This window comes from Thalassophryne amazonica, chromosome 21 (assembly GCF_902500255.1).
Source record: "Thalassophryne amazonica chromosome 21, fThaAma1.1, whole genome shotgun sequence".
Classification (NCBI taxonomy): Eukaryota; Metazoa; Chordata; class Actinopteri; order Batrachoidiformes; family Batrachoididae; genus Thalassophryne; species Thalassophryne amazonica.
In genome coordinates this window covers 805,950-822,393 of record NC_047123.1, presented here as the reverse complement: position 1 = coordinate 822,393, position 16,444 = coordinate 805,950, and the positions used below count along the sequence as shown (strand labels likewise).

At 44.3% G+C, this 16,444-nt stretch overlaps 1 protein-coding gene across 1 annotated transcript in view; it reads left to right on the top strand.

Moving 5' to 3' along the window:
• Positions 1-16,444, top strand: part of LOC117503576 (midasin-like) — a 207,212-nt gene that overhangs the window by 151,924 nt on the left and 38,844 nt on the right. Inside the window, exons 75-78 of the mRNA XM_034162836.1 lie at positions 3,969-4,115; positions 4,200-4,326; positions 4,427-4,532; positions 8,145-8,260. Coding sequence (XP_034018727.1) covers positions 3,969-4,115; positions 4,200-4,326; positions 4,427-4,532; positions 8,145-8,260 — 496 coding nt within the window. The remainder of the gene's footprint in view (positions 1-3,968; positions 4,116-4,199; positions 4,327-4,426; positions 4,533-8,144; positions 8,261-16,444) is intronic.

Here is a 16,444-nt window from a genome sequence, read left to right as displayed (position 1 = left end):
AACCTAGTTACAGCGCTTTCTGAAAGACTTCTAGTGTAATGAAACTTATTCCCTACTGCTGGGTAGTCCATCAGAGTAAATGTAAATGTTATTAAGAAATGATCAGACAGAAGGGAGTTTTCAGGGAATACTGTTAAGTCTTCAATTTCCATACCATAAGTCAGAACAAGATCTAAGATATGATTAAAGTGGTGGGTGGACTCATTTACTTTTTGAGCAAAGCCGATAGAGTCTAATAATAGATTAAATGCAGTGTTGAGGCTGTCATTCTCAGCATCTGTGTGGATGTTAAAATCGCCCACTATAAGTATCTTATCTGAGCTAAGCACTAAGTCAGACAAAAGGTCTGAAAATTCACAGAGAAACTCACAGTAACGACCAGGTGGACGATAGATAATAACAAATAAAACTGGTTTTTGGGACTTCCAATTTGGATGGACAAGACTAAGAGTCAAGCTTTCAAATGAATTAAAGCTCTGTCTGGGTTTTTGATTAATTAATAAGCTGGAATGGAAGATTGCTGCTAATCCTCCCCCTCGGCCCGTGCTACGAGCATTCTGACAGTTAGTGTGACTCGGGGGTGTTGACTCATTTAAACTAACATATTCATCCTGCTGTAACCAGGTTTCTGTTAGGCAGAATAAATCAATACGTTGATCAATTATTATATCATTTACCAACAGGGACTTAGAAGAGAGAGACCTAATGTTTAATAGACCACATTTAACTGTTTTAATCTGTGGTGCAATTGAAGGTGCTATATTATTTTTTATTTTTGAATTTTTATGCTTAAATAGATTTTTGCTGGTTATTGGTGGTCTGGGAGCAGGCACCGTCTCTACGGGGATGGGGCAACGATGGGATGGCAGGGGGAGAGAAGCTGCAGAGAGGTGTGTAAGACTACAACTCTGCTTCCTGGTCCCAACCCTGGATAGTCACAGTTTGGAGGATCCAAGAAAATTGGCCAGATTTCTAGAAATGAGAGCTGCTCCATCCAAAGTGGGATGGATGCCGTCTCTCCTAACAAGACCAGGTTTTCCCCAGAAGCTTTGCCAATTATCAGTGAAGCCCACCTCATTTTTTGGACACCACTCAGACAGCCAGCAATTCAAGGAGAACATGCGGCTAAACATGTCACTCCCGGTCTGATTGGGGAGGGGCCCAGAGAAAACTACAGAGTCCGACATTGTTTTTGCAAAGTTACACACCGATTTAATGTTAATTTTAGTGACCTCCGATTGGCGTAACCGAGTGTCATTACTGCCGACGTGAATTACAATCTTACCAAATTTACGCTTAGCCTTAGCCAGCAATTTCAAATGTCCTTCGATGTCGCCTGCTCTGGCCCCCGGAAGACAATTGACAATGGTTGCTGGTGTCGCCAACTTCACATCTCCCAAAACAGAGTCGCCAAAAACCAGAGTTTGATCCTCGGCGAGTGTATCGTCGAGTGGGGAAAAACGGTTAGAGATGTGAACGGGTTGACGGTGTACACGGGGCTTCTGTTTAGAACTACGCTTCTTCCTCACAGTCACCCAGTCAGCCTGCTTTCCCGACTGCCCGGGATCTGCCAGGGGGGAACTAGCGGCGGCTAAGCTACCTTGGTCCGCACCGACTACAGGGGCCTGGCTAGCTGTAGAATTTTCCACGGTGCGGAGCCGAGTCTCCAATTCGCCCAGCCTGGCCTCCAAAGCTACGAATAAGCTGCACTTATTACAAGTACCGTTACTGCTAAAGGAGGCCGAGGAATAACTAAACATTTCACAACCAGAGCAGAAAAGTACGGGAGAGACAGGAGAAGCCGCCATGCTAAATCGGCTAAGAGCTAGTAGCTACGCAACCTAGCGGATTCCTAAAAACACACAAAGTGAATAATGTGTAAATAATTTAGAGGTGATTCAGCAGAAGGAGTGCTTTAGTTAAGGCACCAAACAGGCCATGAAGCAGCACAGGCAACGCACGACAACGGTGCTAAAATAAAATAAAAATCAACTAAACACGCTGTGGAGCAGCACAGATAACGCACGACAACAGTGCTAAAAGAGAAAAAAAAAAAAAATAAATAAAAATAAAAACGAAAGCGTTAGCAAGCTAGTTAGCTTGCCAACGCTGATGAAAGTTAGCTGATAAAAGTGCTCCGTTGCGATGTTTCGACCGTTAGAGGTCTTCCTTTGGCGTTGGAGCACAGTAAAAAAAAAAAAAAAAAAGTAAAAAAGTCTTGAAAAAGACTGTTAATTCAAGTCCAAAGCAGCAGGTAGCAGTCTCTGTGTAAACAGTCCCAACAGAGAGCCAAAATTCTGATGCCAACACGTAAACCAACACGTAAATCACACACAGCACTAGAACTATACATGAAGGCATCTGATTGGTTTTTTGAGAGTGCACCGCGGGGCTTATACTGGTCAGAGTTTTATCGATCCTACAGCTGCTACAGACATCTGATTTTTTTTTTTTTTTTTTTTTTTTTTTATTCCTTTACCCTAGATTTAAATTAACTCAAGTAATTATTCATTCTTTGTATGATCCATAATGTTGTTGTACCCGGCACAAGATGTGAGTAAAATTATTCTTCTGGCCACTCAACAGATGGTTATCTGTGTCGTCTTTCAGTTTGATAATATGGTTTCTTAAATTTACTCATTGCCAAAGACATAGAACATTTTTGTCATTCAGAGGTGCTTATTCTTCTGTCTCTTCTGCTGCTGCTGCTGCTTCAGAATGTGACTCTCTTTAACTCATTCATTATATGGGAGCAGCTTGTCAGGTGCGCAGACAGCAGCATCTTATAGCCAAAGCATCTTGTCAGTGTGTTAATTCCTTCACAGTACACGGTGGAGAGTATTTTTTAAAAGTTGGCTTTCATGTGCCTAAAAGTTCTGCACGGAGCTGTTTGTTACTGTCAGCTCTGCAGTTTGTTTACAAATCACAGAGTGATAAACCAACTTATTTTTTTTAATAATCCCTGAAGGTTTTTGTGGTTTATCGACCCTTACAAAATGTTTTTACCCGTGTCTTACTCAGAAAAATAAAGAACTTATTAGTGTTAAATAAATACTAAGGTTGTGACCGATCTGATTCAGTATCGGTATCAGCTTCTAATACCAGCGTAATTGAAGTATCAGAAAATACTGATCCAAGTGGCAGTGGTTTCTGATATCAGGGAGAAGCCACATCTGTGAAACGTTTCAGCTGCTGCTGCTTGCTCTCTGTTGTGTTTACTGCTGAGTGTGGGGGGGGGGGGTTCTGAGCTGAAGCCGAGCTGTTCCTTCAGCAGTGTTCTAAACCACCAGAGAACGAGAGAGCCAGCAAGAGAGGGAGACAGAGCACTTAATTTTTACTCTTAACACGCTTTGACAATGTAAACATATGTTTCCCATGTCAGTAAAGCTCCATTGAAATTGAGAGCGAGAGAGAGACAGAGAGGGCTGTCTTTTCTCTAAGTCTACAAATAAAAGTACTTCATTCTTTCACCAAAGCATCAAATCTAGGCTTACATCTTAGATGTACCTTCTGACAAATTGTAACTTCCAGGTCTTCTTTTTAAGAAAATCCTCCTCTAAACACTTCATCATGAAGCTGTATAACTAGGAATACAAAATATCCACATAGGAAATCAACAGTAATAATAATAACATTAAAGCAAACAGAGCTCTGGTATCGGATTGGACAAGTATCGGTATCTGCAGATATCCAAATGAAGGTATCGGGATTGGATCGGAAGTGAAAAAATGTGGAATGGTGCATCCCTCATAAATACAATTATATTTTGGGGGTGGAGCTTCAAAAATGGGCTGTTTTGGGATGTGTGTATTCTACTGAATGCTCTTGTAGCTACTTTGTAGTTTTAATTTTTGGGGGGATCTCTGGGATTCAAACCAGCAACACGATAATCATAAGTCCGCTTTCCAGATTGTCAAGGTGCCGTCTCTCGCTCACTGTTAACCCCAGCCTCTTCCGTCTAATTTTAGGTGAGATCATCAGCAGCCTGCGCAACTTGCAGAGTCTCGCCATCGACATGTCAGCGGAGAAGGAGAAGCAGAAATCTGAAGTCAAACACATCCTGCAGCAGAAGCAGAGAGCTCTGTCTGACCTGTTCAAGATGCTGGCAGAAATCGGTGAGCGTCGTGCCGACTATCTCGACTGTTACGGTTTTATCAATGATGAGAAAAATCTGCAACCTGGTTTCCTGTCTCGTTAAGGTCTGTCGTATCGTAAAGGTATGGCGTGGAACAGAGCGGCTGACCCAAAGACAACGCTGTGTGTGCAGACGCTGGACGTGACGGCTGCGCTGTCTGCTGTCAGGAAGCAGGAAAAGACCGAGACCTTGTCAGTGTCACCTGACCTGTCAGCTGACTGATCGTCTGTCTGACCACGTTAAATGTTCACAGCTTTAGACACATGGTACTCAGAACTTTTTTTTTTGTAGGCTGTTTACAGAGTTGGTGACGGTGTGGGACGGCTGTCAGAAATATTTCTACCAATCCTGGGCCAGAAGAACAACCCTGCTGACTTCTCTGCAGCACGCTGCCAAGGTGACACACATCAATCAATCAATCAATCAATTTTTTTTATATAGCGCCAAATCACAACAAACAGTTGCCCCAAGGCGCTTTATATTGTAATAATATAAATAATTATGTAAAACCCCAACGGTCAAAACGACCCCCTGTGAGCAAGCACTTGGCTACAGTGGGAAGGAAAAACTCCCTTTTAACAGGAAGAAACCTCCAGCAGAACCAGGCTCAGGGAGGGCCAGTCTTCTGCTGGGACTGGTTGGGGCTGAGGGAGAGAACCGGGAAAAAGACATGCTGTGGAGGGGAGCAGAGATCAATCACTAATGATTAAATGCAGAGTGGTGCATACAGAGCAAAAAGAGAAAGAAACAGTGCATCATGGGAACCCCCCAGCAGTCTACGTCTATAGCAGCATAACTAAGGGATGGTTCAGGGTCACCTGATCCAGCCCTAACTATAAGCTTTAGCAAAAAGGAAAGTTTTAAGCCTAATCTTAAAAGTAGAGAGGGTCTCTGTCTCCCTGATCTGAATTGGGAGCTGGTTCCACAGGAGAGGAGCCTGAAAGCTGAAGGCTCTGCCTCCCATTCTACTCTTACAAACCCTAGGAACTACAAGTAAGCCTGCAGTCTGAGAGCGAAGCGCTCTATTGGGGTGATATGGTACTACGAGGTCCCTAAGATAAGATGGGACCTGATTATTCAAAACCTTATAAGTAAGAAGAAGAATTTTAAATTCTATTCTAGAATTAACAGGAAGCCAATGAAGAGAGGCCAATATGGGTGAGATATGCTCTCTCCTTCTAGTCCCCGTCAGTACTCTAGCTGCAGCATTTTGAATTAACTGAAGGCTTTTTAGGGAACTTTTAGGACAACCTGATAATAATGAATTACAATAGTCCAGCCTAGAGGAAATAAATGCATGAATTAGTTTTTCAGCATCACTCTGAGACAAGACCTTCTGATTTTAGAGATATTGCGTAAATGCAAAAAAGCAGTCCTACATATTTGTTTAATATGCGCTTTGAATGACATATCCTGATCAAAAATGACTCCAAGATTTCTCACAGTATTACTAGAGGTCAGGGTAATGCCATCCAGAGTAAGGATCTGGTTAGACACCATGTTTCTAAGATTTGTGGGGCCAAGTACAATAACTTCAGTTTTATCTGAGTTTAAAAGCAGGAAATTAGAGGTCATCCATGTCTTTATGTCTGTAAGACAATCCTGCAGTTTAGCTAATTGGTGTGTGTCCTCTGGCTTCATGGATAGATAAAGCTGGGTATCATCTGCGTAACAATGAAAATTTAAGCAATACCGTCTAATACTGCCTAAGGGAAGCATGTATAAAGTGAATAAAATTGGTCCTAGCACAGAACCTTGTGGAACTCCATAATTAACTTTAGTCTGTGAAGAAGATTCCCCATTTACATGAACAAATTGTAATCTATTAGACAAATATGATTCAAACCACCGCAGCGCAGTGCCTTTAATACCTATGGCATGCTCTAATCTCTGTAATAAAATTTTATGGTCAACAGTATCAAAAGCAGCACTGAGGTCTAACAGAACAAGCACAGAGATGAGTCCACTGTCCGAGGCCATAAGAAGATCATTTGTAACCTTCACTAATGCTGTTTCTGTACTATGATGAATTCTAAAACCTGACTGAAACTCTTCAAATAGACCATTCCTCTGCAGATGATCAGTTAGCTGTTTAACAACTACCCTTTCAAGAATTTTTGAGAGAAAAGGAAGGTTGGAGATTGGCCTATAATTAGCTAAGATAGCTGGGTCAAGTGATGGCTTTTTAAGTAATGGTTTAATTACTGCCACCTTAAAAGCCTGTGGTACATAGCCAACTAACAAAGATAGATTGATCATATTTAAGATCGAAGCATTAAATAATGGTAGGGCTTCCTTGAGCAGCCTGGTAGGAATGGGGTCTAATAAACATGTTGATGGTTTGGATGAAGTAACTAATGAAAATAACTCAGACAGAACAATCGGAGAGAAAGAGTCTAACCAAATACCGGCATCACTGAAAGCAGCCAAAGATAACGATACGTCTTTGGGATGGTTATGAGTAATTTTTTCTCTAATAGTTAAAATTTTGTTAGCAAAGAAAGTCATGAAGTCATTACTAGTTAAAGTTAATGGAATACTCAGCTCAATAGAGCTCTGACTCTTTGTCAGCCTGGCTACAGTGCTGAAAAGAAACCTGGGGTTGTTCTTATTTTCTTCAATTGGTGATGAGTAGAAAGATGTCCTAGCTTTACGGAGGGCTTTTTTATAGAGCAACAGACTCTTTTTCCAGGCTAAGTGAAGATCTTCTAAATTAGTGAGACGCCATTTCCTCTCCAACTTACGGGTTATCTGCTTTAAGCTACGAGTTTGTGAGTTATACCACGGAGTCAGACACTTCTGATTTAAAGCTCTCTTTTTCAGAGGAGCTACAGCATCCAAAGTTGTCTTCAATGAGGATGTAAAACTATTGACGAGATACTCTATCTCCCTTACAGAGTTTAGGTAGCTACTCTGCACTGTGTTGGTATATGGCATTAGAGAACATAAGAAGGAATCATATCCTTAAACCTAGTTACAGTGCTTTCTGAAAGACTTCTAGTGTAATGAAACTTATTCCCCACTGCTGGGTAGTCCATCAGAGTAAATGTAAATGTTATTAAGAAATGATCAGACAGAAGGGAGTTTTCAGGGAATACTGTTAAGTCTTCTATTTCCATACCATAAGTCAGAACAAGATCTAAGATATGATTAAAGTGGTGGGTGGACTCATTTACTTTTTGAGCAAAGCCAATAGAGTCTAATAATAGATTAAATGCAGTGTTGAGGCTGTCATTCTCAGCATCTGTGTGGATGTTAAAATCGCCCACTATAATTATCTTATCTGAGCTAAGCACTAAGTCAGACAAAAGGTCTGAAAATTCACAGAGAAACTCACAGTAACGACCAGGTGGACGATAGATAATAACAAATAAAACTGGTTTTTGGGACTTCCAATTTGGATGGACAAGACTAAGAGACAAGCTTTCAAATGAATTAAAGCTCTGTCTGGGTTTTTGATTAATTAATAAGCTGGAATGGAAGATTGCTGCTAATCCTCCGCCCCGGCCCGTGCTACGAGCATTCTGACAGTTAGTGTGACTCGGGGGTGTTGACTCATTTAAACTAACATATTCATCCTGCTGTAACCAGGTTTCTGTTAGGCAGAATAAATCAATATGTTGATCAATTATTATATCATTTACCAACAGGGACTTAGAAGAGAGAGACCTAATGTTTAATAGACCACATTTAACTGTTTTAGTCTGTGGTGCAGTTGAAGGTGCTATATTATTTTTTCTTTTTGAATTTTTATGCTTAGATTTTTGCTGGTTATTGGTGGTCTGGGAGCAGGCACCGTCTCTACGGGGATGGGGTAATGAGGGGATGGCAGGGGGAGAGAAGCTGCAGAGAGGTGTGTAAGACTACAACTCTGCTTCAGAGTTGTAGACTACAACTCAGAGTCATGCAGAATTAAAAAAGCATGAAGTTGGCGTGCGATGTGGAGTCATGTCAGTTCCTGTGTGCATGTGTGTAGTTCCTGCAGTCTGAAGTGAGTGTTTGCTTGCAGGAGCTGGGTCTGGGAAACATAGAGCGGTGCCGTGGTTTCTCCTCTCACCTGTTCAAGCTGCTGCTGCGACAGAGACGACGGCTGGCCAAACTCACCGAGCGCTGGGTTCACCTGAGGTCAGCAAGGCGCACACACCCATGCAGTCCATCAGGTGTTTGTCAGTGGTGGGCTGTAGGGGGCGGAACCAAGCTCTGACTCATTGATGACATCACATGACTCCTAACTGTCATTTTATTCCAGATGCTTTTCAGAGCCGGTTTGGGTGAAACATCATAAATCCATTAATAAATTTGTCACAAAATCAATGTTAATCTACAAAGTGCACGACGAGTCGACGACACAAAGTCTGAGTTACATATGTAACTATGGTTCTATGAATGCCGGATGACCACCAGAGGGCGGTGTTTTAGCACCTGGATTATTCCATGCACGCATGCGCAGAGGTCGAGTCTTATACCAACAAAGTCACGCCAGTAGGTGTGACCTGGATGACGTCAGCATCAGTATACGAGTGCATGTTACCCAGCATTCAGTTTTTTTGTAATCTGTCGGCTAGATTCCATGTGACCGCCAACTCAGGCGGTCATCCGGAATTCATAAAACCGTAGTTACATACGTAACTCTTGTTCTATTTCATTCCTCGTGACTGCCAGAGGGCGGTGCTTTCGCACCTGGATGACCTTATACCAGCAGGGTCACGAGAATGTGCACTTACCAAACCTGTGCTGCAGGTTGAGGAGGCCGATAATACAGCAGTCACCACAGGGTGAGGAGCAGCTACATTAACTCTGTAGAAGGGTTAGGGTACAGGAGGAATCCCACGTTGCTGCAATCAGTGGCACACCTCTCAGGGCAGCCCAGGATGTATATATGCCTCGAGTTGAATGACATTTCACTGGAGGAGGTTGATGGTCGCCGTTCATGTAAGCTTGCAATATAGCGATAACAACCCACCATGCCAGCCTTTGCTTGGACAAGGTGCAGCCCTTCCTCGGGCCCCCATAGCAGACAAACAAAGCATCAGTTTTGCACAAGACTAGAATTGGCTTCAGCAGTAGATTGTGGGGTAAAGACAGCCAAGGTAACCGCCTGGTTAGCATGGAAGGGTAAAACTGTCTTTGGTAAGAAGGAGGGGTTTGGCCATAGAGTAACCTCTGACCCATCAGAATTCCAGCGCACGCAGTTGTCAGCAATTAACAAGGCATGGAGCTCTCCAACACGCTTTGTGGATAAAAGAGAAAGGAGGAATGCAGTCTTATTTGACAACCAGCTGAGGTCACTGGCACCCACTGGCTCAAACAGTGAAGAGCATAAACCCTCAAGAACTAATGGAAGATCCCAGGAGGCCGAAGGCGAAGAGCACCTCTTAAAAAGCGACATATCAGGGGGTGCAACCCTATTGATCGACCATCTACCATAATGTGGGAGCAGAGACAGCAGCAACGTAAACTTTAATTGTGGAAACAGACCGCTGTCAAACAACGATTGAAGATAGCTCAGTAGCACTGGCATAGGACAACGCTCAGGGTCCACGCCTTTTCTTCTGCATCAACAGGTACAAAACTTCCATCTGTTGTCATATAATACCCTAATGCAAGGCGCACAGACATTCAGTATAGTCTGCACGACAGCTTGATAGCAAGAGTTCAACATGTCTGTCTTTTCTGGGGCCACACATACAGCTGAAGATGCTCTGGTTGAGGAAGCCAAATGTTCCCGTCCAACTGCGACAAAAGGTCCCTCCTCTGTGGGAGAGGCCACGGCTCTCAGCTGATGAGTGTCAGAATCATGGGGAACCATGTCCTGCCCGCCCAGTATGGGGCTACAAGCAGCACTATGTGATCGGTCATGCATATTCTGAGTAGTATCGGCGTGATCAATGGAAGAGGAGGAAACACATATAGTAGAGATGCCAGCCAAGGGCGAGCCAGTGCATCCTGGCCTAGTGGGCTTTGTCGTTCTGAGAGAGAGAACCACAGGGGACAGTGTGTTGTGGTGTTCGAGGCAAACAGATCGACTTCCGCCTTGCCAAACCTGTCCCAGATCAGTTGAACAACACCTGGGTTGAGGTTCCACTCGCATGGTGGTGGTTTCTGATGTGAGAGAAAATCCATAGCATAGTTCTGCAGCCCGGCACATGCCCAGTCCTGAGACTCAGCATGCAGGGCAAAGCCCACTGGAAAAGTTCTTGAGCTTCGCTCAGGGAATGAACAGACCTGGTACCTCCTTGATTGTTTATGTGGTACACTGTTGATGTGTTGTCTGACCAAACAAACATGTTTCCCCTCCAGGGCAGGGGAGAAATGGCTCAGAGCTATAGTAGAGAAGCTTGAATCTTCAACTGGACTGGGTTGCTTGACGCGAGGACGTTTTGCTTCAAATCGGAGAAGCTTCCTCAGCTAAAATTCTTGCTCTGGTAGTCTGACTTTTTTGACTCTTGTAGAGAAGAATAAACAGAAGCCAACAAAAGCTGGAGTTTTTTTAAACCTAACCAGACTCCTCCTACCGAGAGGCCGACTGCTATAGGCTAGTGACTAAACAATAGCTCTAATTAGCACCTATTGTGCTCTAGTTAGCACCCTCTTAATGACAGGGCAGCTGTCCCTCCTAATGATGGGACGGAAGCCTCTCCTGATGGCTCTCTTGACGACTCTCCTGATGACGTGAATGACTCATTACCATGAACAAAAGACTGAAACTGCTTTGACCTGAGTACCCCATTGTAAACGGGGGACAAAGTGTGTCTCAGACCCCCTCCCCGGTTAAGGCTGGGTTTCAGATGTTTCACATAGAATGCTTCCTTGACACCTCTCTCAAACCATTTCTTCTCTCTGGCTAAGATTTTAACTTCCTTGTCCTCAAACGTGTGGTTAGTGTCTTTCAGGTGGAGATGAACTGCAGACTGAGGTCCATTTGCGCCCTCTCTGCGGTGCTGGTATAGCCTTTTGTGTAAAGGTTGCTTAGTCTCACCTATGTAGTGTTCATTAGAGTTTTCCTGACATCTGATAGAATACACTACATTGCTCTGTTTGTAACTAGGGATCCTGTCCTTAGGGTGAACTAATTTCTGTCTCAAGGTGTTAACCGGTTTAAAGTAAACTGGGATTTTGTGCTGTCTGAAGATCCTCTGTAGTTTTTCCCCTACTCCTGCTAAATAAGGGAAAGACACTCCTCTTCTTCTTGTCTCCGTCTCCTGTCTGTCTGGTCTCTTTGTTTTCTGGGACTTCTGCACTTTGTCCAGGGACCATCGTGGGTACCCACATACTGTGAGGGCTTTCCGTACAAGTTGTTGTTCTTTAGCCCTTCCCTCTGCAGTTGTGGGCAACTGTAGGGCTCTGTGTTGAAGAGTCCTGATCACCCCGAGCTTGTGTTCAAGGGGGTGGTTTGAGCCAAAGAGCAGATATTGGTCAGTGTGAGTGGGTTTTCTGTAAACCCCTGTCTGGAGCTGCCTGTTCTCTCCAATCATAACATCACAGTCCAAGAAGGGTAAATGGTTGTTTCTGGCATCCTCACGTGTGAACTTGATAGTGAAATCCACTGAGTTGATGTGTTCTGTAAATTCCCCCACCTCCTGTTGCTTGATTTTAACCCATGTGTCATCGACATATCTGAACCAGTGCCTGGGAGAGTTGCCCGTGAAAGACGTCAAGGCTGTCTTCTCCACTCGCTCCATGTACAGATTGGCCAAAATGGGGGATACCGGAGACCCCATCGCACAACCATGGATCTGCCTGTAGTAATTCCCCCTAAACAGGAAATACGTGGTGTTGAGACAGATCTCCAAGAGTTGGCAGATGTGGTCTGGTGTGAGTTTGGTCCTTTCAAGTAGAGACACATTCTCCAGCAGTCTCTGCCTCACCGCTGAGACGGCCTCAGTGGTAGGGATGCAGGTGAACAACGATGTCACATCAAATGACACCATAGTTTCATCTGCCTCTAGCTGCAGGTCCTTGATCTTGTTCCTCTAGTGGGTAACTCAGACCACCATGTGGAGAACACACAAGATTTTATGAACAAGCATTCTATGTGAAACGCTTGAAACCCAGTCTTAACCGGGGAGGGGGTCTGAGACACGCTTTGTCCCCTGTTTACAATGGGGTACTCAGGTCAAAGCAGTTTCAGTCTTTTGCTCACAGTAATGAGTCATTCCCATCATCAGGAGAATCGTCAAGGGAGCCATCAGGAGAGGCTTCCGTCCCATCATTAGGAGGGACAGCTGCCCTGTCATTAGGAGGGTGCTAACTAGAGCACAATAGGTGCTAATTAGAGCTATTGTTTAGTCACTACCCTATAGCAGTTGGCCTCTCGGTAGGAGGGGTCTGGTTAGGTTTAAAAAAACTCCAGCTTTTGTTGCCTTCTGTTTATTCTTCTCTACAAGAGTCAGAACAGAAGTCAGACTACCAGAGCAAGAATTTTAGCTGAGGAAGCTTCTGCGATTTGAAGCGAAACATCCTCGCGTCAAGCAACCCAGTCCAGTCGAAGATTCAAGCTTCTCTACTATGGAAACCTGGACAACTGAGAGCCTACACAGAAACATTGCAGCTCAGAGCTAGGTGAACAGCATGCAGCTCTAGCATATTGATGTGCTGGAGCCTCTCCTGAAGGCTCCAGACACCCCTGATCATTCTGTGGTTCCACACTGTACCCCAGCCTGAAAGTGAGGCATCTGTTAGAACGACTTCCCAGCGGGAGGGTAGAGAGGTCAGAGGAACACCACCTGTTAGGAACTTCCTTACCCCCAGGGACGAAGATGTCGGACAGACTGAGCTAGAAGATGCACAGTCCTGTGTTGATGCAGTGTGGGTTGAGGCCCAGGCTGTTGAGCCAAATTTGTAAGGGGCATAAGAAAAGGAGTCCCAGAGGCACAACTGCTGATACTGCCATCAGTTTCCCCATGAGCTGGAGGAGCAGACCGTAAGTCAGTCTGGCATTCCTGGGAACATAGCAGACCAGAGTGACAATGTTATCCACCCTTCGCGGAAATTGGCGATCAGTCATTGGCATGGGGTCAAGGAGGTCTTTGCGATGTTCACAGTGACCCCTAGCTGTGACATATGTCGCAGTAGGGTTTGAGGGTCGTCGAGTGATTGCTGCCGGCTCTGTACATATGCAGGCTAGTCGTCTAGATACGGAAAAATTTGAATTCCACGAGCCTGCAAGGGAGAGAATGCTGCTGCCACACACCTGGTGAAGGTACAGGGAGCGAGTGAGAGCCCAAAGAGGAGGACTTTGAACTGGTATACTTGTCCCTCACAGGCAAACAGGAGGAATTGCCTGTGGTGAACTGTGACACTGGGATGTGAAAATAGGCATCCTTCAGGTGCATACTGGTCAACCAGCCCCCCAGCCAAATTGCCTGGAGAACTTCCGTTGTGCGGAGCATGTGAAAATGCAGCACTTTCACATACTGATTTTCCTGAGGTCGAGGATGGGACAAAAGCCACCATCCTTTTTTGGAACAACAAAATAAGTTGAATAGAACCCCCTTAGGTGATCTGAACTGTGGACCCGCTCTATGGCTCCTTTCTTCAGGAGCTCGAAAATCTCCTGCCTGAGAATGAGAGACCTCTCTGGGTCTGTAACAACTGTGACTTTTAAACCATTGAACTTGGAGGGATGACGATTTGAACTGAATATTGTAGCCCTGACTAACGTGGAAATCACCCCTTGATCTGAGACCAGTTTCTGTCACCTGTGAGCTGTGTCTGGGAGAAATGACCGGTGGCCCTGTTCTGGGTGTCAGTCAAGACTACTGCGGCCCTGTGATGATTTTGAGGGGTGAGCATGACGGGTCTGTCTGTCATGGCGGCCATTTCTGGGTGGTCCACCCATGGGTCACAGAAAGGTAGACTGCTGGGAGGGCTGATGCAGACGATCTCAGTTCCAGGGAGCACATCCTTTAGCTGGAAGGAAGCCACCTGTTCGCTTAGATTGGCACCTGGGAGTGTGCTGTAATTCTGCAATTTGCTGCCGAGACCTGTTAGCCTGAACAGCATGCTTCATGGTCTGCTGGGTAGCAGGGCCAAAAACCTGACCTGGGATAACAGGCAGAGTACGTAGTGATCCCCTGCAAGCCTCAGACAGAGGGATTGAGCCAACCACACCTGGCGCTGGGCTATGGTTAGAGTGGGCATCAGTCTGCCAAGCTCCTGTGACATGTAGACAAAAGCCCGGAGCGAAGCATCACTCAGGGTCTGTGTGTCATTGTCAACTCCATTATTCTGGAGGGGCCAGGAATGAAAAGAGATATCATGTCTCCTAAAAATTGATCCCATTGGGAGTAGATACAAAGAAAAAAGAAGCAGACCAAGTATAGAGCCTTGAGGCACCCCACATGTAAGGGGCACTGCACAAGATTCAACAGCTCCAATACGGACACAAAACTTCTCTCTGATAGGTAGGAGCTAAACCAATCTAAAACAACACCCTTAATGCCCACCCAGTTTTCCAGGCGAGACAAGACGATCTGATGGTCCACTGTATCGAAGGCCGCTGTTAGATCCAACAGGACCAAAACAACACAGTGACCAGAATCAGTAGCTACACAAATGTCATTAAAAACCCGCAGCAGTGCCAACTCAGTACTGTGATGGGATTTAAAACCAGACTGAAACAACTCCAGTGTGTCATGATTATTAAGAAAAGAACTCAACTGGCAGTATACAATTTTCTCCAAAATTTTAGAGAGAAAAGGAAATTTGGAAATTGGCCTAAAATTAGAAAGTTCAGAAGAATCTAAGCCAGATTTCTTAATAAGTGGGGTCACCACTGCATTCTTGAAACTGGTAGGCACTATACCATTAACCAAACTCCCATTAATAATATTCAATACAAATGGTGCCAACATGGAAAAAGCCTCTTTAAGAAGACGAGGTGTCAAAGGGTCATTTGGAGAACCAGCAGGCTTCATATGATCAATAATATCTTTCAAAGACGGCAAACTGACAGACTCAAACTGGTCAAAAACAGCTGAGCATGTCACAGCGATAGAAGGGTCATAAGCAGGAGAACTAATGAGGGCCCTGATACCAACTACCTTTTTAAGAAAAAAACTCATAAAATTCTCACAATTCAGTGGAGCTCTCGAGACAAACCAATTGTGGTGCACTTAAAACAGGATTTACAATCTTAAAAAGAACATGAGGATTATGACAGTTCGAATCAATAACATCAGAAAAGTACTTAAATTTAGCAGCCTTCATAGTTTTCTGATTAAAAACGCCAACAGTCACGCAGTAACTGGAAGGACAACTGAGATCTGTCCTTCATCCACCTTCGCTCAGCTCTCCTACACTCGCGCCTGACAGTGCGCGTAACATCATTCATCCAAGGCTCAGATCGACGTTTGGAAGATCTAAGTTTCAATGGAGCCACAGTATCTAAGACAGTCTGACAGATCAAGTTGAATTCAGAGGTGAAGGAGTCAACATCTAAATTAAAGCTGAGACACTCAGAAGAGCTGATCACAGCACTAAAAGCAGTGGAGAACTGAGCAGCAGTGGAAGAATTAAGAACATGACCGCGCTGAGTAGGAGCACAAGATTTCACCATATGACAAAAAGGAGGCATGTCAAAAACAATGGGCATATGGTCCAAAAAAAACAGCATCATAAACCTCTAAATTAGAAACAGTAAAACCATAAGTTAAAACGAGATCAAGAATGTGCCCATGTTCCTGTGTCGGACGAGACACAGACTGCACAAAATTAAAAGAATCAATCAAATCTAAAAAATCATTGGCCAGCGGCTTCAGAGGGCAACAAACATGAATATTAAAATCACCAACTATTAAAATCCGATCATAGTTTGGCATTATTTGCGACAGATCAGCAAAATCACTGATAAAATCTTTGTTATACTTAGGGGGTCTGTAAACAACAGCGCACAACACCGGGAGGTCAGAGCGAAGTTCAAATAAGTGAGATTCAAAGCTGGAATAAGATGTTGCCATATTGACCCGTTTACACTTATATTGTTCTTTGTAAACAGTCGCAGTGCCTCCGCCGCGTCCTGACATTCTCGGAGAGTTAAAATACATGCATGTCGGGTGACATCACAACAAAGTTGCCTCAAGGTGCTTCACACAAGTAAGGTCTAACCTTACAAACCCCCAGAGCACGAACACAGGTGACAGTGGTAAGAAAAACCCCCTCTGATGATTTGAGGAAGAAACCTCAAGCAGACCAGACTCAAAGGGGTGACCCACTGCTTGGGCCATGATACAGACACAAATTAAAAAACAATTTACAAAACGAATATACAGGAAATGCTGTTGTGCACAAGACAGGAGAGTTTCAGGA